Source organism: Typopeltis vanoorti, chromosome 9, assembly GCF_054136105.1.
Source record: "Typopeltis vanoorti isolate ZY-2024b chromosome 9, IOZ_Tvanoo_1.0, whole genome shotgun sequence".
Classification (NCBI taxonomy): domain Eukaryota; kingdom Metazoa; phylum Arthropoda; class Arachnida; order Uropygi; family Thelyphonidae; genus Typopeltis; species Typopeltis vanoorti.
Window position 1 is genome coordinate 144,717,505 of NC_143557.1, and position 26,720 is coordinate 144,744,224.

Sequence of the window (26,720 nt, forward strand, 5' to 3'; positions counted from 1 at the left end):
GAGAGATATGATAAGTATTGTTTGAATAGCTAGTGTGTAAATAATGGATCACCTGCAATGAGTTTTCTGATCACATGGAGATATCTCTATCATAATAACTTTGTGAAGTCTTTTGGATTACGCAGTGTAGTAGCCATTGCAATATCAAAATGTCAGAAATGATAATAGATACAAGAGTATACAGAGGATCTGAAATAGAATCAGATCATTACCTTTTAATTGGAAAAATAAAATGGGAACCAAGATGGAAAAGAACAAAAAAGCACAAGGAAAATAGAAATTTTGAATCTTTCAAAGTTAGAATTTTGGATGACAGTAGTATTAAAGACTTGTACCAAAAAAGAATAAAGAACTGGATGACAAGTATAAAACAAAATCAGAACATAGAAGAAGAATGGTCAAACCTAAAAACCATAATGACAAAAGCTGCAAAAGAAAGTTTAGGAACAAAGAAAAAGTGGAAAAGAAAAAGAGGCCTTAGGGACTGGGATGGTGAAATTAAATGCATTATTGAAGAAGAAAAAAAGCATATAAAAACTGGCTCAACCTAAAAACAATAGAATCAAAAATCAAATACAGCAGAAAAAAAGTAATAGCAAAAAGCAGCATGCAGGAGAATAAACAGAAACAGATGGAACAATTTTGTAACAAAATTAGAGAGAGACTGTACGCTCAAAAGACCTAATGCATATAAAATCCTCAAAGATCTAAGCAATGAAACTAGAGAAAAAGCAGATATTAATACCATTAAAATAGAAACATGGCAAAATTCTATGGTATGATGAGAACATTCAAAACAGAAAACTACCCTTTGTAAACATCCCTGATAACATGGAAAACATCACTCTAGAAGAATTAATAGAAGCATTAACCCAAAGCAAAACAGGAAAGGCTCCAGGAGAAGACAATATAAACTTGGAACTTATCAAATATGCAGGACTTGAATTCTCACTCAGGTTACTTAACTTTTATAATATGATCTGGAAAGAAGGAAAATTCCCACAAGATTGGACCAAAGCAATAGTTATTCCCATCTACAAAAAAGGACACAAATCTGATTGGAACAATTATCATGGAATCAGCTTACTTAATACCTGTTATAAAGTATATGCAAAAATCTCAGCATATAAACTTAAACGTATAGTAGGCCCAAAATTAATAGAAGAACAAAATGGATTCAGGTAGGTAAAAGGTAGGTCTTGCATAGACTCTGCATTTACGTTAAAATTATTAATTGAAAAACACAGAGAAATGAACATAGAAACACACATAGCTTTTATAGATTACACCAAAGCATTTGATAAAATTATCAGAGAAAAACTATGGGGAAATCCTAGAAGAATATGAAATACCAAACCAACTCTTTAGAGCCTTATAGAATATATATCAAGATAATAAAATATCTGTGAAGTACAATAATTCAACATCAAGCTGGAAACCAATAAATCGAGGAGTACGTCAGGGTTGCCCTCTCTCACTGGTTTTATTTAATATACACATAGATAAAATCATAAAAGAATGGAAGATAACTAATGAAGGAGGATTCAAGATAAACCGTAACACCAGATTAGCTACTCTTCTTTTTGCTGATGACCAAATAATCCTTGGAAATAATGAAGATGAACTACAAAAATCATTATGCAGTCTAAATAATCTGATAAAAACATATGGTATGGAAATATCAACAGATAAAACAAAAATCATGGCCTTCAAAGGTGCTAATCCAATAAGAAGCAAAATAGTAATAAACAACAAAATAATAGAGCAAGTAAATACATTCAAATATTTAGGTTGCACAACGTCATATGAAAATGAAGCTGATATAGAACCAAAGATATCAAACTTTTTAAAAGTAACAGGCATTATAAATAAAATTTTTAAACCCAATTACGTACAAAAACACACACGAATAAGAATCTACAATACAGTAGCTAAACCAACCTTACTTTATGGCAGTGAGATGTGGACAACAAAAAAAGCAGATGAAAGAAGAATTGAATCATCCGAAATGAAATTTCTGCGCAGAACTGAAGGAGTCACAATAATGGACAAAATGAAAAGCAGCGAAATCAAAAAAAAAAAAAAAAAAAAAAAAAAAAAAAAAAAAAAAAAAAAAAAATTGGAATTACAACCTCCCTAAATGAAACAGTTATTTGCTACAGAGAAAAATGGAAAGAACACATACTAAGAATGAATAGAAGCAGAACACCTAAACAAATTCTAAATTACCACCCAAAAGGTACTCGATGCAGAGGAGGACCCTTAAAAAGATGGAATTGAGTCCAGAACAGGCCACTTGGCCTATAAACCTGGAAAGGAAGAAGTAGCCATTGCAAGACTTTTAAACCACTTCAGGTTTTCTAGATAAATATCATCTACTGATGAATATAGACTTTGAAATCACCTTTATGATCTTTGATTCCTCTTATAGTACTCCTTCTTCCATTTCTAAGTTTTGTTATTCTCAAAACATTTTGCCATCTTCAGGTTATTTATCTTCAAATATTCTTTCCAAAAGCTTTCCATTACTTCTCTTTAGCTAATTTTATACATAATTCGACTTTCAACATTTTTTTTATATATTTTAAATGAGCACATAATGACTTACTAATTTAATATTAGTATTATTATATGAGCACCTCCATCAAGCCTGAAGACTCATTGTAGCAAGAGGCCCACAATAACTATTATTAATACAATATGTATCATACCTCTCAAACTCACACTGACAAAGCACTCATGACATCTGGCAAACTATTCCACTCATTCACCACTTTCTAAGCCAAAATTTCATCTCTTACTGTTGGTAAGAACACTTACTGGATATCTTGGATGGAGGATCCTTGTACCCTCCATCCTCTCATGAATTAAATATTTTTCCTGCATCTATTAAAATCCCATTAGTAATTTATATTCATATTATTATATCTTGTCTTTTCTGCCTATCAACCAAACTAAATTTATAACCCACAAACCTTTATTCCATGCTCACAGGGAATGTACTACAATCACCATTTTAGTCATTTGCCTCTGTTCACCATTTCCATGTCCAAAGAAACCCAATCAATTGAATCTGTGCACAATAGTCAAAATGCAGCCATATGTGTGTAGTTCAAAATTCAAATGATCCTTTTCTGCCTACTTTCAATCTGCTCTCATTAAATTTATTGTGAACCATCACCTCAAAATATAATTTCTTCTCATGAACTTCCTGTGTTTACAATGGAGTTCCTAATTTTCAATCTTTGCACAACACAAATTCACCATATATTTCCCTAGAAAAATCAAATGTTTTATTCAAATTTTGCAACTCTGTTTCTGAGAGTTGGTTTTTGTTTCCAACTTTCTTTGATACATTCTCTTAGAGTTGACTCTCACTAGCAAATATGTAAGGATTACAGGAATGATTTGTTATAATGAAAGTGAATTTTCTGTAGAAAATTGTTTAGCATCACACCTATGGGGCTTTGGTGAGGACTTTAGATAGTTTGTTATAGTAAGTTTGCTATAATTTATGAGTGCTACAGTGAGCTAATATTTTTTTATCCAACAATTATTTATAAATATTTTCATAGTAGTTTTTGTGACGCATCAACTTGAAACAGTACAATAAAAAGCAACTATTGCAGACTCATTCTCAATTCATGAAGCATGTGTGAGAATTTCCCATTTGATAAACAAAAAATGTTCCTACCTAAATTAAGTGCTGCACTCTGCAACATGAAAAAAATATATTTCCTTCAAAAACTCATTAAAAAAAATTAAATAATAATAAAATTAAAAAAAAAAAAAATATATATATATATATATATATATATATATATATATATATATATAATATTCCATAACTATTTCAGAGAAAACTAATTAAACTCACCTCATTATTTATATCAAAGACACCTTCTTGGATTTTCTCATAAATTTCTTTAGCTGTATTAATGAATGCCTAAAAGTAAGAACATTCACTTTAGAAAAATATTTAAAAACAGACAATAATAAAAGTACAAACAGTAATACAGAGCATAACTTCTTTAAAACATTTCTGAATATACCACTAATTATGAAATTAGGAATCCACATCATCCTGGTAAATCCTGAAAAATAAATCATAATGATTGCTCCAATCCCTTGCAGTCAATACATAATTCTTTGCATGTTTCCTTTATCTGTTAACAGAACTACAATATTAATACAAAACAACAGAGATTAGGATGTAATAGAACCAGTATCTCTGACCAGAGTCTAAGTTAAAAGACTAATATAAAATAATTAGCTCTGAAGAGTAATTTTAAAAGACATATCTGGTTGTATATTTTTAGATGCAAGGACGACAAAATATCTGGAGCCAAAGTTGACTGAGCGAAGAACATGTAGTAAGAGAATAGTGTTGATAATTATTCCTAAATGCCAGCAAAGTTTGGTTGTTTGGTAGAGCCTCTACAACTAATGGCTCACAAAACGTTAAGCAAGTTTGAACGCAGTTAGTAGTTGGAATGGGGTCAATCGTTCGATGCTGTTGGCACACTCTCCCTCAATGAGTCTTTGGACTCCCTGGAAGTGTCACATAATAATAATAATAATAAATAAGATCAATAAACAAGAAAAATGGTAAATCAAACTATAAATTTTAAAAATTAAAAAATTTTTTAAAACCAAGAATTAAAGAACAAAAAAGAGCAGAATCTTGAAATCTATACAAGATCAGCACCATGATGGTAGTGCTCACTGTTTCATAGGAAACATCATCAGATTATAAACAGCACAAAACTGATCTTGAGTCCCCATGGTTAAGATTATGTATTAAGAGGAGTTTGGTTGGTCCAAGAGTAATGAGAAGTTCGAAATTAATGAAAGTAACTTATTTTAATTGGAGGCCTGAAGTGATTAAAAAGTTCCATGTTTAGTTTCTAGAGAAGGATTACCAGAATTATGTAAAAATAAAATTAAAAAAAATACCAAAAATAAAAAATTTCCTTAGACTACTCAAAGTACAAAATATACCATAGGTTTGCAAATAACCTTTTGGGGGTGGGAACAACATAAAAACATTGCTAAGGGGCAAAATTAGATAAAGTCTTTTTGTTTACAGCATCCTGAATGGTTCTTATTGCTAGAGATGTGGAACAATGTAATTTAGTTTCATTTCATTATCTTGGAAATCAATGATTGTAACTATCAATTTAGGGTAGTGCAATACAATTACATTGTATTACATGGAATGATATTCCTGTAATGGAATTGTTGATATTATTAGTGTGTTTGTGTAAGTGGTGGTATATTTAATATTCTGGAATGGGATATTGTAATCTCGATACTGTTCCATTAAACAAGACTTTTAAACAGCAAATAGTGGATCTGTTGCAGCAGGTACTTCATCTTGATAGGCAATAAACCTTATAAGCAACATTGTGCCACCACAGTAAAACATTTGTCTGAGATATTGTGGGTTTATGTTTTATTAAATTTTGTACCCTGTTGCTTATAGCCAAGGCTATTCTGTAATTTGAATATTTGAAGTTGTGTTTGATGGCTTTCTCATATACTCATATTTACAATTTTAGAATGGTAAGTTGCTTTGGAGTGAAAGCATGAAAGGAAGATGTTCTTTTTTAGTTACACTCATGTTCATGGAAATTGCATCACCTTGTTTTTTTTTTTAACTATGTTCTTTTGGTAATTAAATTTGAATGCCTATTTGAAAAGGATAACACAATAATTGTCACAAATAATGAAAAGGATAACACAATAATTGTCACAAATAATGAAAAAGGTAATATAACATTTTTATTTTTGATTAATATTTGGCTCTTTTTTAGTACAAGAATTGACATAATTTGGAAATGACAACAAACTTGACAAATATTTCAAAATGGAGTGAATGTGATAATTTCACTGGAAAAACAAATACCGGTATTACAATTTAGTTCAACTAAATTTTGCATGGTTTTACTAACATTCAAAGCTAAAAATTCAATTTTTGCTGTTAAGTACTTTCTGGGTCCTCCTCTTGTCTTTATTACAGCTTGGCATCAGAAGGGCATTGACAAAATCAATTTCTTGATGGATGTAACTGTCATTTCATGGTTCCATACTCCTTATAATGGCTTCTTGAAGCTGCCAAAGTGTTTTTGTCTTCTTGTGTATTTCAGTCTCCATTTGGTACCAAAAATACTCAATGGAATTGAAATCTGGACTGTTTCCTGACCACTGTAATCACTGAATGAGTGTTCATTGAGCCACTTATTAACCTGCAACAAAAACCAAAGCTTTTTTAAGTACTAAACTCAATCCATATGGTACATTTTATGGTTTTATAATAGCATTGCTTACACTTTTTACCCTATGAAAAGGGACAGAGCCATCTTGAAAGATGCAGTTCTTCATTATGATAAAGTGGTCTCTGATAGTAGGCAGCAATTCTAAAATTTTCTGGTACATTCACTGAACCTTTTGTGAAACGACCAACATGATGATAAGACATGCAGCTCCAGATCATATGATTGACATCAGCCGGTCAGGTTTCCCCTGATCATCTTTGAACTATCTGCCATCGGCACCCTGCAGGTTAAACTTTTTCTCATCAGAAAAAAATTACTTTTCCACTTATTGTGGTCCATTTGGCATGCTCTTTGCACCAATTTAACCAAGCCAATTTCATTTTTTTTTTGGTTAACAAGGGAGACGTGATGTGTCTCCATAAATTCTTCACTGTTAATGAACTGTGTTAAAATGCCTGCTATTTTGATATAGTAAGGATGAAAGAGGAGAAATATAAGTAGTTTCCAATGCTGATAGGTTTATGGTATACCTTAGTACTAATAGAATGATCAGATCTGTGGGAGTCAAATTTAGAAAATTTATAGTTGTCATTATACTTAAAGAAATTTGCTGAAATTATAACTACAATCATTGAAAGAATATCAGAAGAGGATAGATAGGCTGTCATGTATAAGCAATATGTGAAGGTTGTCTAGAGTTTTGGTTATGTCAACATTGGTATATCAGGGGCATCAAAGGAAGAAAGAACACCATCAAGTGGTATAATGGGTTATTTGATTGAAGAGATCATTTGGTATTTTCAATAATAAATTTATGAATTTCTTATTAATGGTTTAATGAGTCAAGAAATAAATTTGGATAAGGAGATGTGATGGTTTTATTATATGAAAATATGAGACATACAGGATGGCCAGGTTTGTGTATTTTTTAACTTGGCTAAATATAGTAGGAAGATGAGCAAGTTTTTTAATAGCATATTTATCTAATTTTTCTTATTTAAATTCATGTAAAAGTTTTTTCCATTGTTTTATGATATTGTGTGTAGAGTCCTCTATAAAGTGTTGGTATCATTGAAAATGTCTTGAATTTTATTGTGGCAATTACTTTTGTCAATTATAACACGTAATAATTGACAAAACATCAAAAACTGATAGTAAAACATCAAAAAATGTATATAAAAATTTTAAAAAAAATTATAGTTTAATTATATTGTTCATTTTTTAAAAAAATGATTTTTTTGGGGGTTATTATCAAGTTTAATTTGTGCTATGTCTGTGTTTAAGTATGCTATCACTTCCTTATTTTATTAGAGATTTTGAGGTGCACAAACAAGTTATTTGTTGCCAGGAATAGATTTGTTACCATATACTTTAGCAAATTTTGGAATTATGTTGTGTGAAAGGCATTTCTTAAAAAATTGAATATATAGAAAATTTCTACTTAAAGAATTTTAAATCATGTTTGTGTATTCTTGTTTGCATAGGTGAATGGAAGTGATTGCAGAGAGTGGCAAACTGTTCAGTTTTGTGTGTATATGTGAAATTGAATTTAGTAACCAATTGGGAAGGGGTAATGAAAGAGCGAAAGAACAGTATATTAGAAATTAGATTTTTCTGAAACTAAAGTTTCAGGTTGCTACTAATGTTAGATAATACAAAAGCAGAGTGAAGTATGTAATGCAATGATACCAATACATACAAAATAATTACAGAAGATCCTATTGCCCAAAAGGAAATAAAATTTATACACCTGCTGAGAGATAATTACTTAAGGCAACATGTGATGAAAGGGACTAGGGGTGGGAGAGTACTGGACCTGGTCATAGGATCAGAGGAGCTTTCCATAACAAAGGAGACAACATTGCCTCCAATTGTGAAAGTGACCATGCAGTCTTAACTTGGGAGATTGTAAAACATGAGGAATATTCTATCAAGGGACATTGTGGAACTACAAGGCAGGTGATTATGACATGCTTAAGAAGAAGCTTAAATCTGTACCATAACAAAAAAAGTTGCAGGATAAGGATGTTAGCAGTGCATGGGATTTAGTTAAGGGTTATCTAGAGGAAGCAGCATTAAATTGTATACCTAGGATAAGGAGGGTTAATAGGGTGGGAGTTAAATGGATGGATGATTAATATCATTAAGAACGAGTCGCAAAAGAAGAAAATGCTGTTGAGGGTATATAAAGAGAAAGGTGATCAGCAAACTTGTGAACAGCACAAGGAAAAGGCAAAAAAGGTGACTAGCATGGAAAGGAAGGCAAAATCAGAATATGAGAAGAAACTAGTCGAGTAGGCCAAAGGAAATCCCAAATAGTTCTTTTGTTATATAGCAAGGGAAGAATGACTATGGAAGATTAACCTTAATGAGTGATGATGATCATGAGGAGACAGAAGCAGATGAAATAATTGAGTTACTGAGTGACCACAATGAAGGATATATCATCCTAGTGACCACAATGAAGGATATATCATCCTAGTGACGTTACTGCTTTAACCTATATGACAGACACTAACGCGGGAAAAGAGGTGGATGAATTGGAGGTTCTTAGGATATTGCAAAATTTCAATGTAAATACAGATATGGGATTGGATAGAGTATCAGTTAGGGTTTTACGAGAATGTGCAAGGGATCTTAGTCAGAGGCAATGCCTCTGACTAAGATCTTTCATTCTCAGCTCTGGTAGAGTTCCAAGGGAGTGGAAAGAGGGCAAAATAATTCCTTTGCATAAGGGCAGTTCTAAGATTACAGTAGCAAATTATAGACCAATTAGTATCTCAAGCATGGTGTACTAGAAGTACTAGAAAAATGGGTAAAATAGAGAATTCAAGAATGGGTAGATAAAAATATGGAGGATAAAAAGATACTGTATGAGGGTCAACATGGCTTTGTGAAGGGTCAGTCATGCCTTAGTAATTTACTAACTTTTTAAATTAGATTAACAGATGAGATGAATAAAAGAAATGGCAAAACAATAATTTGTTGGATTTTACAAAAGCATTTGACAGAATACCACATGGAACTCTGTTATGCAAATTAGAACAAATGAGGATGGATGTGACATGGGTTAAGTGGATAAGAGTGTGGCAGCTGGACATATCAAAAAGTGGTATATGGAGGGCAGAATCGAGGGGAAAACAGAAGACTAGTGGTGTGCTGCAAGGTTCAGTGCTGGCACTATTGCTGTTTAATTTGTACATAAATGATATAGGAAATAACCTGAAAGGAAATATACAGTTGTTTGCTGATGATGCAAAATTTGGAAAAGTAATAGTTAATCAAGGTGATGTGGATACCTTGCAGGACAATTTAAATAGGCTGTCACAGTATGGGCAAAAGTTGATGGGTGCAAGTTTAATGTCGAGAAATGTAAAGTTATGCATTTTGGGATAAAGAGATTACAATCCATGTATCAAATTGATGGCAATATACTCCAGGAAATAGATGAAGCTAGAGATTTAGGAGTGGTGGTAGACAGAGTTAAAGTTCATCATCAATTCCTGACATGTTCCCTCAAGGTGCGTACAGGATATTTGATAGTACTACATAAATAACTTGCATCATTACTAACTAATCAACAATTTTCCTCCAAATCAGTCTGTTATCTGTCAAGAGTCCAACATTGTCAGATCTTATATTTCTGTCTTCTAATGCACTTTTTACTGTATCAATCCACCTATATCTTGGTCTTCCTCTGGGTCTTTTCCTGTCAATCAGGCACAGAAAACGTTTGCCTAATCTTTCTCTCCCATTTTGTTTAAGTGACCACCACCTGAGATTAGCTCTGCTGACAATGCCAAGTTCTTTCCTATTATCCTCGTTTTTAATATGATATTGCTTTGATGCCATTTGTTCATGCGCCTAATCTTTCTCAGACTCTCATATCTACGGTCTCTAGTCTTTGGTCAAGTGTTTTACTTCTGACCCAGTTCTCAGATCCATAAGATAAAATTGGTTTGAACACTGTTTTGTACATGGCTAATTTAGTGTTTTGACTAATTTCTCTCTTATTTCATATAAATTTATTCAGTTGACTTCCTACATATCAGCATCATCGATTCTGTTGTCTATTTCCATATTTAATTTACTGTCTTCACTAAAAATTGTGTCTAAGTATCTGAAATGTTTTACTTGTTCTATGGGTTCTCCATTCACAAAGTAGTTAATATTTTCAATGTTTCTGCTTATTTTCATTGCTTTGTCTTGTTATTGCAGATTTTCATATCAAATTTATTACAGCAGTTATTCAATTTAGTCAGGGAATTTTACAGCCTTATATTGGATTTATTTAAAAGTATCAACATCATATGCATAAAGTAAATCAAAATTGGAGATTAATCTTCAATTTTGATATCAGGTTTAACACCGCTTTCCTTCATAATATGATCCATACAGATAATGAATAACAGAAGGGATAATGTACATCCTTGTCTGACAGCAGATTTAATATCAAACCATCTTCCTGTACTTTCCTTCAATTCTAACTGCTGACTCACAACTCAAATAAAGACTAAGTATTGCTTGATATAATGCCCCATATAACTAGCATTTTGAAGAGCTTTTCTCTTGGCACCTTGTCATATGCCTTTTGCAAGTCTACAAAACTTAAATACAGATCTTTGTTATATTCCAATGATTTCTCAACTATTTGCAATAAAGTGAAAATCTGATCCTAACAGCCCCTATTTGGCCTGAATCTAGCTTATTCTTCAAGCTTCCTTTCCATAAGCTGTAATTCAGTGGCTACACTGAACTATGCAGTGTAGCCACTGCAAGCCTTTTATTATTATTATCATCAACACCTGACCTCCATGGAGTCAGAGACTCATCGTGGGAGGTACTCACTATTGCATACAATGCTTATCCAACCTAGTCTTAAACTGATTCAATGTGTCCACATTCACAACACACTCAGGCAATGCATTCCACTCACCAACCACCCTCCATGCAAAGAACCTGCTTCTCACACACTCTCCTTATACAGCTTCCAGCAATGGCCTCTTGTTCTACTTCCCTCTCCGATTCTATGAAAAATCTCTTCCATATCTACCTGATAACAACCCCTGACCAGTTTATATGTCTCAATCATATCCCCCCCCCTCCTCCTCCTATTCACGAGGCCCTGCAACTCACATTCCCTCAATCTGTCCTCGTACTCCACATTCCAAAGACCACTGACTACCTTTGTGAATCTTCTCTGTACCCTTTCCAACATATCCTCATCACCATGAAAACTCAGCGACCAAATCTGTGCACAATAATCCATATGAGGCCTGATCAAGGCCTTATAAAATGGAATCATAACCTCTCTATTTTTGCATGTCAGGGTTCTCAGCATCATTGCCATTATTCAATGTGATGTCTTCACAACCTGTGCAATGTGGTTCCTGAATTTCAGGTCCTTGTCCACCATCACACCTAGATCTCTCATCTCCTCCACTTCTGTTAAAGATTCCCAACCAAGTGTAGGCATCCCATCGTTGCTTACCAAATCTCAAAACCTTACACTTGGCAACACTGAACTGATAGTTCCACATACCTGCCCATTTATGCAATCTATTCAAGTCCTCTTGTAAGGCATTAACATCAGCCTGATTGTGCATTGCTCTCCCCGTTTTGCACCATCTGCAAATAGCTGGATATCACTAGTGAAACCCAACCCAATATCATTCACATACAAATTGAACAGCAATGGCCCCAAAACCGACCCCTGTGGCACACCACTGGTGACCTTTCTGTTTCAAGATACTGCACCCCCATATACAACTTTCTGATACCTATCTGAGAGCCAGTCACTGATCCAACACAGAAGTCTGTTATCCAATCCCATCTCTTTTAATTTAATTAAGAGTTTGTCATGTGGCAGTCTATCAAAAGCCTTTGCAAAATCCAAGTACACCTTTGTATATGCATCTCCTCTGTCCAAGGTATTTGTCACCTTGTTATAGTACATAAGTAAGTTAGTGAAACATGATCTCCCTTTAACAAACCCATGCTGATAACCACAGAGAATACTGTTATCAATCCATTTCTGTATCCTACTTCTCACCAATCTCTCTAGGACCTTCACCGCAACTCCAGATATACAGATCGGTCTATAATTTGAAGCTACAGCCTTATCACCACCTTTATGCAGTGGAACAATTTTACCCTCCTTCCACTCCCTTGGAACCTGTGCTGTTGCAAAACTCTTGTTAAAACAGGCATGCCAATGCTACATGCCAGTTCCCTGGAACATTCTCTTAAGATGCATAGTGATATTTCATCAAATCCTATCGCCTTATTAACATCAAGGTTATTTATTTCATCAAATACCTCCTGCTCACTCACAATTAAGCTATCCTCTCCTATGTCCTCTACACTTAAGTTCCTCATGATTCCACCCTTATCAGGATGAAACACACTTATAAATTGATCACTGAATACCTCAACAATGTCTTCTGCAGAAGTTACCATTGTACCACTTTCATTCCTTAACTTTATCTTTCCATGATCTTTCTTCCTTCTACTTGCCACATATCTAAAAAACTCTCTAGGGTTTTTCTTAGCCTGATTTGCCAATTTCTGCTCATACTCTACTTTTGTTTTCCTTACTAACTGAGTCACTCTCCTGGCTTGCTCTTTATATTCTTCATGTGACTGATTACCATTATTCATCTTGTACTTCCTCCAAAGGACTTTCTTTTTCCAGATTTCATGCTTAAGTTCCACATTCATCCATTTTACACCAACCATATTCAGCCTTTTGGCCATTGGGATACATTAGTACATTGATGCTATTATGTATTTCTTTGTAAGTTCCCCATGCAGCATTTATTTCCTTACTACTCAATTCCTTTTTATTATTATTATTGTTCCGGGAAACTCCAAGGAGTTGACAGACCCATCGAGGGAGGCCCTAACATCATGTCTGGAACAACTATTCAACATTCACACAGTATCTATCATATCTTGCCTTGAACTCATTCACGGTCGTAGCACTCACAACAGACTCTGGAAGCTTATTCCACTCATTCACCACTCTCCAAGTAAAAAACCTAGCTCTAACACCCTTGTCAACCACGCTCTTGCCCAGCTTCCATGCATGGCCCCTAGTCCTCCCACCACCAGTCATATTTTCAAAAATATCTTCTGGATCAATCTTATAAAAACCCTTCAGTAATTTGAATGTCTCAATCATATCACCCCCTCTTTCGCCTATCGTCCAATTTCTGCAACCCACAAATCCTCAACCTATTCTCATAAGGTTCATTCCACAGTCCTGCTATCATCTTGGTCACTCGTCTCTGGACCCTCTCCACTTCCTCCCCATCACGAAGAAACCCTGGTGCCCATAGCTGGGCACAGAAGTCCAGATGGGGTCTTATCAAGGCTCGATACAGAGGAACAATAACTTGTTCGTCTCTGCATGTTAAAGTATTTTTCAGAAGCCAAGTGATTTGGTGAGCTGTTTTAGTCACTTTTGCAATGTGCCCCCTAAACTTCAACTCCCTATCCACCAACACTCCCAAATCCCTGGCCTCATCAATCTCCTGGAGTATGGTTCCACCAATGCGATATACTGCTGCTATTCTTTTCACCCCAAAGTGCATAACCTTACACTTTGCCACATTAAATTGACATCCATTTTTCCTAGCCCAGTCCTCCAAACTATCCAAATCATCCTGTAAAATTTTGACATCCTGTGCACTCACAATTGCTCTACCCAACTTTGCATCATCAGCAAACAAGTGAACACTTCCTCTCAGATCCTTTCCAATATCATTGATGAACAAATTGAAAAGCAGTGGTCCAAGAAGAGAGCCCTGCGGCACTCCACTACTCACAAGGCGTCTTTTTGACTCCACTCCTGAATAAACCACTCTCTGGTATCTCTCCTTCAACCACCCTCCTATCCATCTTACCAACCCAATATCTATCCCCCCCCATCTGCTCCAGTTTACTGATTAGGGTTCCATGTGGTATCCTATCAAAGGCCTTGGAAAGGTCCAGTAGTATCATTGTAAACCCATTACCCCTATCCAGTTCAGCCGTCACTGTGTTATAAAACGTGAGCAAGTTACTGAGGCATGATATACCCTTCACAAAACCATGTTGTCCCCCATACAATATCCCATTTTCATCTATCCAATCCTGTATTCTTTTCTTGACTAATTTCTCTAAGACCTTGACAATGATTCCTGATATGCTAATCGGTCGGTAATTTACAACAGCAGTCTTGGAACCACCTTTATGCAGTGGAACTATTTTCCCCTCCTTCAACCCGCTCGGGACTAACCCGGACCCGAGACTCAAATTAAACAAAATGGTCAAGGGTACTGACAATTCTTTAGCTGCTTCTCGTACTACACGAGCTGATATACCATCCAATCCCACGGATGTATTGCCATTGAGGTTATGCAACAGCTACTCACCTCCACTTCATTCACCACAATTCCGGTATAATATACTGGCTTATTCGTTTCTGCAATGTTACCACCTGGATGATATATACTTGCAAAGTGCTCACTCAGTAACACAACTATATCAACTGATTCAGTTACCTCCCTACCATCGGCATTCTTTAAAATCATTCTGCCATGTACATTTTTCCTTTTACTTGCTACATATCTAAAAAACTGTTTAGGATTCTCTTTAGCCTGCATAGCCAATGTTCTTTCGTAATCCTTTTTTGCTTTTCTTACTACACTCGTCACCCTTCTGGCCTGCACTTTATACTGTTCATGTGCCTGCCGGTCACCTTTCTCCTTAAATTCCCTCCATAGTTGTTTCTTTTTTTGCAGCTCAAGCTTAATGGTGTTATTCATCCATTTAACCCCTAATTGATTTATTATTCGGACTCTAGGTATACAGTCAGCCATTGCTTCATGCAAGCACTTCCTAACTACCTCCCATGCACTATCAACTTCTAGTCCTTGCAGTTGTACATGCCATGGCACTGAGCCAATCAAACTCCTAAGCTTGTCATACTTTCCCGCCCGATAATTCCACCTGTATCCTGTCTTAAGTGAAAATTCCACACCTTTAGTCACCTCCCAAGTCAAGACCCTATGATCACTCTCACCAATTGGTGGCAATGTGGTCATATTTGTTACAGCCAAATCCTCAGATGTAATTACTGGGTCAAGCACTCTCTGACCCCTAGTATTTTCCATTACATGCTGTCGCAGATAGTTATCCCTTAATAACCGCATAAACTCCAATTCCTTCCTCCCGTGTGTCCTCTCCTCACTCCAATCAATGCGACCATAGTTGAAATCTCCCATAATAATCACCCTCCTTCCACTCATTTCTTCTATTTGCTTGTGCATACTGTCACCACCATCTTTTCCATCACCTGGTCTATAACAGCACCCAATTGTATATTTAGTTCTGGTAGCCACAATCTCACACCAAATGGCCTCAAATGTGCTCTTTTCTCTATCCTGCAATTCAACTTCTATTCTCCTTGGCTGTAGCTCATCAGCTGTCATCAACAATACTCCTCCCCCCATTTTATTCTCTCTGTCATTCCTGAACACACTATACCCATCACATTTAATCCCACTAGCTATATCATCTACAGTCAGCCATGTTTCACTAATACCAATAACCTGTGGTCTGGAAGTGCCAACCATGGCCAAAAACTCTTTCTTCTTGTTCCTAATACTCCTAGTATTAGTGTACATGAATTTAAGACCCCCATTAGCCCCAACCCTGCCTTGATGCCTTATATTAACTATTCCACTCTGGTTTGTTGTCCTTATTTGCTCTAGCATATTATATTCATTCTTACATTCAACTGCCTCCCTAAGGACTGTATATCTACTCCCCCACCCCCCCCCTAACAAATCTAGTTTCCCTGAATTTGCACATCCACTACATTCAGCAACACACTCTCAAGTCTTCTTACACCATAACCATTCAAATGCAGGCCATCCATCTTATATAGATCCTTTCGCCCATCAAACTCATTCCACACCACTCGTCATACATAACCCACGCATAAAGTCATTCACAATTATGGCCCTCCTTTTAAACATTTCACTGTCATACCGTGGCAAAAGACTAATCATTCTAACTCTCTCACTCTTTTCTTTTACTACCTCAAACAATTCATTCAGGTCTTCTATCATTTCCATTTTATCTCCTTTCAAATCATTCATACCTGCCACAACAATCATTTCTTTCACCCTTTCCTTTTGCTCTCTAATAGACTCAGTTACATCCTTTATGGTCGCACCAGGTTGGTACGATTTTGTCAAATCCTCTACTAACACACCTCGTACTAACGAGTCTCCATACAGCACTCTATCCTTCATTTTGTTCATGTTCACATTCATACGCCTATTTTTCCTGTCATACCTTTTATTACTGGTTGGTTCATTCAGTAGACTTTTGTTCATGCACTCTAGCTGCTGTTTTGCCCTTTCTATCGCACCATTCAACAACGCGATCTCACTCAATGCATCTATCTCATCTTTTTTATTCTCTGAGAAACCATTAATACTATCATTCACACTCTCATAATTCTCATGTGCAACCTTGTCGTTTCTTGTCATATCGCTATTTTCTTCATTCTGAAGTTTGACAAAATTATCACACTCACGATCCGAAATACACTTCAATTCCTTATTCTCCCTACATTTTCTACACACATTCAATCCTTTATTATCATCTATCCACACTCCGACCGCACTTCGTAAAGCGTACATTTCACAGCTAGTACACTGACTCATTTCTTTTATACTACCGTTCTTTGATAAAGATGGCGAACCATCATTACTGGCCGCCATTTTCCTTCGTACAGGTGCCATAATTATTGCAACGTGTTTTATCAAATAATAAGTTATAACACACCAAAAACACACAAATAGACACACTAAAATACGCAAGGCAAACAAAACCACGCAATATTAAGTAATTTTATCAACGATAAAAAAAAAATAATAATTAATTATAAACTTATCCCAACTTTATATTTATACTTAATTTTTCCTTTCCACTAACCTTACGCAGAAGTAACTGCCAACTATAACTAGGAGGTATAAATAACTAAAAGTTTAATTTAAGTTCCCTTTATATATAGATACTAACCTCCTGTCTCACCAAGCTGTCCAAAGACTAACTCTAACATCACTTGGGACGACGAGGTGAACAGAACCGAGGGAAGGGACTGGCACCTTCGCTGGGAAGAACCCCAACCAAAGTATATTTAAATAGTATAAAATAGAAACCCACCCAGCCCACCCATTTGTTCCATGTTATAGCTCGAAGTTGTCTCGTAAGCTTATATGACCATACTTCAGCATTTCTGATCGAATATCATCTACTCCTGCTGCCTTTCCACATTTCAGGCTTTTGATGGCTTTTTCTAGTTCAAGTATGGATATGAATTCCTGATTGCATGTCTGTTGAGTGATTTTTACCACTGGTGCTATCACTGATTGTTTCATTTAGCAATTTTTCGAAGTAATTACTCCATACCATCAAGGATGTCTCCAGTTTTCATGTCATCTTTATCATTTCTAATTCCTTTTATAGCACTCTTTTCTCTAGTAGTAAGACTTATACGTTGGTTAGACATAACTGGTAATTAATTTACGGAATTAACAACGCATATAAAGTATATTAATTAAAGATAACTTTAATGAATCACTTCTATATTTCGGCAATGTCACATTGCCATCTTCAGGAACATAAAGATATGGTATGTGCACTAAGGAACTAACAAAGCAAATGAGAAAGAAAGTAAGAAACTAATTTTGTTCCTAAAGTCCTAATGGTGCCCTCTTGTGGGCTAATTTGGTAGTCTTGGCAGTTGGGCTGAAGTTCTCATAATGAAAGTCTCCCAAATTTGGAGCAGTTTCATGCACCCAAATTTGTTGAGGTTAGGAATGTTTTTTAGAGCTGCTGAAGATTCTTTGAATAATCTTTTGTATTTAAACTTGCTGCGATGGATTATTTTTGTTTTCTTCCAACGAATTTTATGGTGGGTATCTAAGGCATGGTCTGCCAGCCCAGAGCGGCTGTACTAGTGAAACCGGATGTAGTCTTGGTGTTCTGAAATCCTGATATTTGTTGTTCTGCCTGTTTGGCCAAAGTAGGACAATTTGCAGCTGCAAGGGACCTGGTATACACCAGGTAGGTCTAGGGGAAGTAGTTGGTCTTTGGTAGAGCGGATAAGGGATGCCAACTTTTTATATGGTCTGTAACAGGAAGTAAGGTCATATTTTTTGAGGATATTAGTTATTTTTTCAGAGGTGCCCTGGATATAGGGGATAGTGATAGACTTGGTGTAGTCTTTATTGTGGAGGGGGGGAGGGGGGGGGGTTGTGGTTTACAGGTTTTAGTATTTTTTGGATTTTTTTGGGGTTATAGCCACTGGCTAAGAAAGTGTTGAGGATGTGGTTTAGTTCCATAGTCAGGGCCTTGTCATCTGAGCAGATTAATTTTGCCCTGTTATATAGTGTTTTTATCACCCCATATTGTTGTGAGGGGGGGGGGATTGCTGGTGAATGTATCTGCCAGTGTGGGTGGGTTTTCTGTAAACAGAGAAAACCAAAGATCCATCAAGCTGGCGGGTGATTAAAGTGTCTAGGAAGGGGACGGTGTTGTTTTCCTCTTTTTCTAAGGTGAACTGGACTCCGGGATGTTGGTTGTTTTAGTGTGTTAGGAAGGAGTGGAGTGTGTCTGAGCCATGTGGCCAAATAGCAAACACATCATCCACATAACGAAGCCAAATAGTGGGGTTTTGTGGGGTGGAGTTTAAGGCATTCTCTTCAAATGTCTCCATAAACAAATTGGCCAAGGGTGGGGAAAGTGGTGAACCCATGGCTGTCCCCTATATCTGTTTGTAGAACTTTCCTTGCCAAACGAAATAGCCTGAGTTCATTGTGAACTGAAATAGGGCTGAGATATCGGGAGGAAACTGGGCTTGGATGAGCTCAAGGCTGATCCAAGGATCAGCCTTGAGCTTGCCTTGGATGAACTCCTTTCTTTGAGTGGGACATTAGTGAATAGGGAGGAGACGTCAAAACTGACCATTATGTCAGTGTGTTGGAGTGTGAGGTTTTCTATACTGGCTTTAAAGTGGGCCGAGTTTTTTATGTGTGATGGTGTGTTGCCAGTGTAGTGTGTGAGCGTTTTGGCTAAATGTTTGGCTAATTTATATGTGGGGGAATCAATGCCATCCACTATGGGACGCAATGGCACATTTTGTTTATGTATTTTTGGGAGTCCATATAATCGGGGGGGTCTAGAGTTATAAGGTTTAAGTTTGTTGGTGACTTCCACAGGCCAAGAAGTGACTTTCTTAAGGAGTCTGTGGATAGTTCTAATCTGAGAGCTGGTCGGATTATATTCAATGGGGAGGTAAGTAGTACGATCTCGTATTAAAGAATTTAGCTTACCTTTGTAGTCTTTTTGATCGAGTACCACAGGTAGACCGTACTACTTACCTCCCCATTGAATATAATCCGACCAGCTCTCAGATTAGAACTATAACTAATATCCTCAAAAAATATGACCTTACTTCCTGTTACAGACCATATAAAAAGTTGGCATCCCTTATCCGCTCTACCAAAGACCAACCACTTCCCCTAGACCTACCTGGTATATACCAGGTCCCTTGCAGCTGCAAATTGTCCTACTTTGGCCAAATAGGCAGAACAACAAATATCAAGATTTCAGAACACCAAGACTACATCCGGTTTCACCAGTACAGCCGCTGGTGAAATTTTCATGCACCAAATTTGGTGCATGAAACTGCCCCAAATTTGGGAGACTTTCATTATGAGAACTTCAGCCCAACTGCCAAGACTACCAAATTAGCCCACAAGAGGGCACCATTAGGACTTTAGGAACAAAATTAGTTTCTTACTTTCTTCCTCATTTGCTCTGTTAGTTCCTTAGTGCACATACCATATCTTTATGTTCCTGAAGATGGCAATGTGACATTGCCGAAATGTAGAAGTGATTCATTAAAGTTATCTTTAATTAATATACTTTATATGCGTTGTTAATTCCGTAAATTAATTACCAGTTACTCTTTTCTCTGTTTCTGAGCTTTTTCAACAGCCTCCAGAATATTTTGCCACCTTCCTTATATTTATTTTCTATGTTCTCACCAAAATCCTCCCATGACTTTTGTTTAGCTAGTTTTATACAGTCTTTAGCTTTCTTACATTTGTTTCTGTATCTTCTAAGAGCACAAGCTGATTTATTAGCAGAAATTTTCGATATACTTTCTTCTTTTCTTTCACTGCCTCTTTAACTTCATGTAGCCACCATGGAGTTCTGATTTTTTTACCCTTGCAGACAACCTCACCACATGCCACTCTGGCTGAATCACTCAATGTTTTCTTCAGGACTTGCCACTGAATCTCCAAGGTTTGATTCCTGTTCTCAAACTCTTTCATTTTCTTTTCAATAATCTTTCTGTATTTTAGTCTACAGTTCACATCTGATAGCTGCTCAAATTTTATTCGCTTTAAAACTTTCTTACATGTTATTCAATTTTATCCTGCTGAAGAATAAATAGTGATCACTTCCAATTTCAAATCCTCTGTACACTCTGGTGTCCTGCACCAGGGAGAAAACATCACTATCAACAATAACATAGTCAATGAGACTTTTCTTATTCCTTGCCTCTTCTCTCCATGTGAATTTATGCACATTTTTATGTTGGAACATCGTGTTAGTAATAACCAGTCCATGTTCTGAGCAGAAATCCAAACAGGTATTTGCCATTATTATTAGCTTTGCTCCCTTCTCCAAATTTTCCCTAAATATTTTTCTATGTCTGACAATCATTTCCTACTCTGCTATTTAGATATCCAACAAGGACCAACTTTTCCTTATTCATTGTTTCAGTCACTCTCTCTAAAGCCTCAAAAAAGTCCTCCACTTCTACTTTAGTAGAACCATAGGCACAATAAGTCTCATTGTCCAGTTCACCCATTCTGATATTTGTCCATATCACTACTTGATATTGCCTGCCATTCAATTATATTAGCCTTGCATTTAGTGCTGAATAATACAGCTATTCCTTTTCCCTGATTGTTGCCTGAATATCTCACCAGTTTTTGTCTTTTTTTGTTTCAGTCACCCCTATTATTTTAATCTGGTACTTATCCAATTCTGTTAGTTCCATTTCTTAGCCATTCGGGCTTCTTATGTTGCTGATCTTGATCTCTGGTAAAATGGATTTGGGGTGTGTTTCAGGATTTGTTCCAGTAGCTGACGTTGTGCTGTTCATCCCGGTTCACTGGCAAAAACAATGGGGAGGCCTTGTTTAATTGGATGACGTCCCAGCGAGCATGAAAATCTGTCATGTTGCACCATAATTTTACTTGTGGTTTAAGCAAATAAAAATACAATTTCGTTGGCTAAATTTCAAATTGCTAGGCCAATCCTCAATCGTTTAGTATCCAAATTGCTAACTAACAGGGTTCACCATAAGAAGGTGAGGATTGGACATTAAGTCAGAAACACTGGTCAGTTCTCTGCATTCCTTTAAAGGCTATCTGGAGGTCTCCTCTCAGTTAAACAGCTTTGACCCTTGCTGAGTTTGCCAATAGGATTACTTGGCTATTGAAGAAAACACATTAACAAGTAGAGATAAGGAAGCTGTCATTCTTCTTTATAATGCCTTGATATACTAACATCTGGATTACTGTGCTCAAGTTGGACCCCTGGGTTTCTTGGGGAGGAGGAAGTGGCGGAGAGAATTCAGAGGCGAGCGACCAAAATGGTGAGTGACCTGTGGAATGTTCTCTATGAGGATAGATTGAAGGTGTGGATTGTAGAAGTTGATTGATAAGAGAAAAAGAAGGGATACGATAGAAACATTTAAGTTGCTTAAAGTTTTATATGATAGATACAGGAGAAATGTTTCAGCACTTGGCTAGAGGTACCAGAATAAGGGGTCATACCTGGAAGATGAATAAATTGGTTAGTACAGTTGTGAGGACTAGATTTTTTGCTTGGAGAGTTATGAATGAGTACAACGGGTTGCCAGAGTCAGTTTTTTTCTTTTTAAATGGAGAGCACATCCATAAAAGGTTGGTAAGCCTATAGTACACTAGTACCAAGGATGGGAAATAAGAAACATGTTCACAGTAACTTGAAAAGCTATGAGAATTTTGTTCTGTGGACTTGAACTGTGAGAGCATGTTGATTGGTTGCTGCACACATTTGGATGAATTTGACAGATGGAGGGAGAATTACTGATGTCAGTTCTGATGAATAGTGGCCATAGAACCAAACTGAACACCTGTGAGAAAGTGAATGGAGTGCATTAGCGAATGAGAGATCAATCAATCAATCTGACTACTCTTTTTTTATATAGAATCCAGTATTTTTAGGGAGCTCTTATGGGCACCACCGCAGATGTGAGAGCAGTATTCAATGGTCAGACACATTTGCGATATGTGAGGATCAAGAGCTGTCTGGAGTTAAAGTAATGCATGAAAATGTGCTATTCACTAGAAGTGTAAACTTCTAGCGAATGTCACATTTCTCTTCTACGGTCCTAAAAACAATCAGCATATGCTTTCTATATAATCAACCTTATGTTTGAGCTTTTGAACCTTTCAATGAAATAGGGTGATATTACATATGGTTTACAGTCATAATGAAGGGTACAATTTTCATCCTATCTGAGGATTTTATTTGGGGGGGGGGGGGGGGGAATTGCTAGGTGGTAAATGACCATCGCCATGTGAAATGCTACCACCTTGCATTATGGATCTGAAGTTACTGTTGCCATGTTTGTTTACATCCATCAAATTTTCAACATGCGCTCTGAGTGATATCCATCAAGGGTATACCAAACATGCAGAGATCCAGTACCTCTCCATCTTTAAACATACAAGTAGTACCACACGGTGGCTGCCAGATGTCCATAAACCCAAATCAGATGGTTATGAATTTTGGCAGCTTTCTGATCACATGGTACATAATTGTGCTGTCAGATCATGTTTGAAGGGAGATTGTAATAGTATGCAAGAGACTGTCAAGGACAAGTTATGGCATGGAGAGTGGGTACCCCTTGTATAGGTGATTTAAGGGTATTTCCTCTCACTGTATATTCCCCCCCCCCTTACTCTTTTTCTCTTCACCTCTCTAATACTGGCATCAGAGGAAGCTCAAATAGTGGTAATGCAGTTAAATCAAATCACAAGCATCAGAAAGTATCCTTGTTTTCTTAAACCACAATGTAAACTGATGGCACAACATGACAGAATTTCATGCCATCTGGGGCATTGCCAGGTTAAACAAGGACCCCGTTGTTTTTGTCAAGAACAGCACAAAGTCAGCTACTGGAATAAAATCCCACAATACATCCCAACTCAACATCAGCAGAGTTCAAGATTTGTACTACCAATATAAGAAGCATCAACTGAAAAGAAATGGAACCAGCAGAAGCATGGGATAAGTACCAGATTGACATAATAGGTGTGACTGAAACAAGACAAAAACAGGTGAGATCTTTCTAAGCAACAAATACAAAATGCTATATTCAAGCAATAACAATCAGGGAAAAGAAGGATTAGATATAGTATTCAATGCTAAATACAAGGATAATCTTGAACAGTAGGCAATATCAAGTAAAGTGATGTGTGCAAATATCATATCTTTTCCCTGATTATTATTGCTTGAATATAGCATTTTGTATTTGTTGCTTAGAAAGATCTCACCTGTTTTTGTCTTGTTTCAGTCACACCTATTATGTCAATCTGGTACTTATCCCATGCTTCTGCTGGTTCCATTTCTTTTCAGTTGATGCTTCTTATATTGGTAGTACAAATCTTGAACTCTGCTGATGTTGAGTTGGGATGTATTGTGGGATTTTATTCCAGTAGCTGACTTTGTGCTGTTCTTGACAAAAACAACGGGGTCCTTGTTTAACCTGGCAATGCCCCAGATGGCATGAAATTCTGTCATGTTGTGCCATCAGTTTACATTGTGGTTTAAGAAAACAAGGATACTGTCTGATGCTTGTGATTTGATTTAACTGCATTACCACTATATGAGCTTACTCTGATGCCAGTATTAGAGAGGTGAAGAGAAAAAGAGTAGGGGGGGGGGAATGTACAGTGAGAGGAAATACCCTTAAATCACCTATACAAGGGGTACCCACTCTCCATGCCATAACTTGTCCTTGACAGTCTCTTGCATACTATTACAATCTCCCTTCAAACATGATCTGACAGCACGATTATGTACCATGTGATCAGGAAGCTGCCAAAATTCATAACCATCTGATTTGGGTTTATGGACATCTGGCAGCCACCGTGTGGTACTGCTTGTATGTTTGAAGATGGAGAGGTACTGGATCTCTGCATGTTTGGTATACCCTTGATGGATATCACTTGATTTGTACTATCAATATAAGAAGCATCAACTGAAAAGAAATGGAACCAGCAGAAGCATGGGATAAGTACCAGATTGACATAATAGGTGTGACTGAAACAAGACAAAAACAGGTGAGATCTTTCTAAGCAACAAATACAAAATACTATATTCAAGCAATAACAATCAGGGAAAAGAAGGATTAGATATAGTATTCAATGCTAAATACAAGGATAATCTTGAACAGTAGGCAATATCAAGTAAAGTGATGTGTGCAAATATCAGAATGGGGAACTGGACAATGATTTATTTGTGCCTATAGACCAGAAAGTTTTACTAAGATAGAAATGGAGGAATTTTTCATACAGAATGTAGCTTACCCAATGAAAAAGAAAAAAGTTGAGCCTTGTTGGAGGTCTAAATAGCAGAGCAGGAAATGATTACCAAACAAAGAAATGTAAATTAGGTATTGTTTCTGGGAAAAATTAATGCTACTCCTCTTAAACACTATTATAGCCTGTTTTTGTTTAGGAGTGTCCCTTATTTTAAATACATTGGCTATGTTTACTCAAAAACAATTTTATATATATTTTAGGGCATTATGGGTGAGTATTGAAGGCAATTATAGCAGAATAAAAGAGGAGGAAAAATTTTGTACATATCTTGTTTTGATACTAGGATGTCTTCAAATTCCATGTTCCTGCTGAAGGTTGTTTATAACAAGGGGAAAGGGAGGGGGGGTGTTTTGATGCAGGAAGAATAAATTGGAAACCTGGGTTTATTTTAATAATATATATATAAATATATGTATATATATTATTGTGTTTAAGGACGCTTTGGGGGGGGGGGGGTTACTTATGGGAAAATGTTCAACGTTATTCCCTACCCCAGTTTTCCCATAAGTAAACCCCCCCCCCAAAAAAGCACCCTTAAACACAATAATATATATATATATATATATATTATTAAAAAAAACCTGGTTTCCAATTTATTCTTCCTCTGTCAAAACACCCCCCACACTCCCTTCCCCCTTATTATAAACAACCTTCAGCAGGAACATGGAATTTGAAGACATCCTAGTATCAAAACAAGGTATGTACAAAATTTTTCCTCCTTTTTTATTCTGCTATAATTGCCTTCAATACTCACCCATAATGCTCTAAAATATATATAAAACTTTTTTTGAGTAAAAATAGCTAATGTATCTAAAATAAGGGACACTCCTAAACAAAAACAGGCTATAATAGCCATATTAATAATAATAGAAATGTAAAACTAGATGTCAAGATGTCAAGTTCTGTGTATTTTGATTTAATTATATCCAATTATGGAGATCACACACACACACACACACACACACACACACACACACACACACACACACACACACACACACACACACACAGATTTTCCAGCAACGGATGGTCTAGCACCTCCTTTAGTCCAGACAAAATTGAGAGAGGGCAGTTGAAATTCCTGCAACCACTTGACTAGTTAACTGGGCCACCACAGATGTTGCATGTGTGCCCGCTCACATTATTTGCATCTACACTTGATAGTGATCTCTTGATTTTGAGTGATTCTTAGCTTATTTACTTAGAAACCCTAGCTAGGGTTTCTAAGCATGGGCCAGTTTACAGCTGTAGTGATAATGTCAAGCATAAGTCCATTTCCACTTCTACTATATCATTTATACAATGCATTTAATCACTTAATTCACATTTCATTTATATTTAATATTTAAGTTTCTAGTCAAGTATGGTACATTACAGACATGAGAACAGTATAATTAGTGGGTGAGAGATGTATTATTATTATTACGAGCAACTCCAAGGAGTCATCGAGGGAGGTCCTAACATCATGTCAAGAACAACTATTCAACATTCACACAGTATCTATCATACTTCGCCTTGAACTCATTCACAGTCATGGCACCCACAACAGATTCTGGCAGCTTATTCCACACATTCACCACTCTCCAAGTAAAAAACCTAGCTCTAACACTCTTGCCCAGTTTCCATGGATGGCCTCTAAGTCCTCCCACCACCAGTCCTGTTCTCAAAAATATCCTCTGAATTAATCTTATAGAAACCCTTAAGTAAT

General features: G+C 36.3%; 1 protein-coding gene across 1 annotated transcript in view; it reads right to left on the bottom strand.

The window, feature by feature from the left end:
- The window catches only part of Rab2 (RAS oncogene family member Rab2), a 197,406-nt gene that overhangs the window by 38,719 nt on the left and 131,967 nt on the right, over positions 1 to 26,720 (bottom strand). Inside the window, exon 7 of the mRNA XM_090398372.1 lies at positions 3,878 to 3,946. Within this exon, the coding sequence (XP_090254498.1) occupies positions 3,878 to 3,946 (69 nt within the window). The remainder of the gene's footprint in view (positions 1 to 3,877; positions 3,947 to 26,720) is intronic.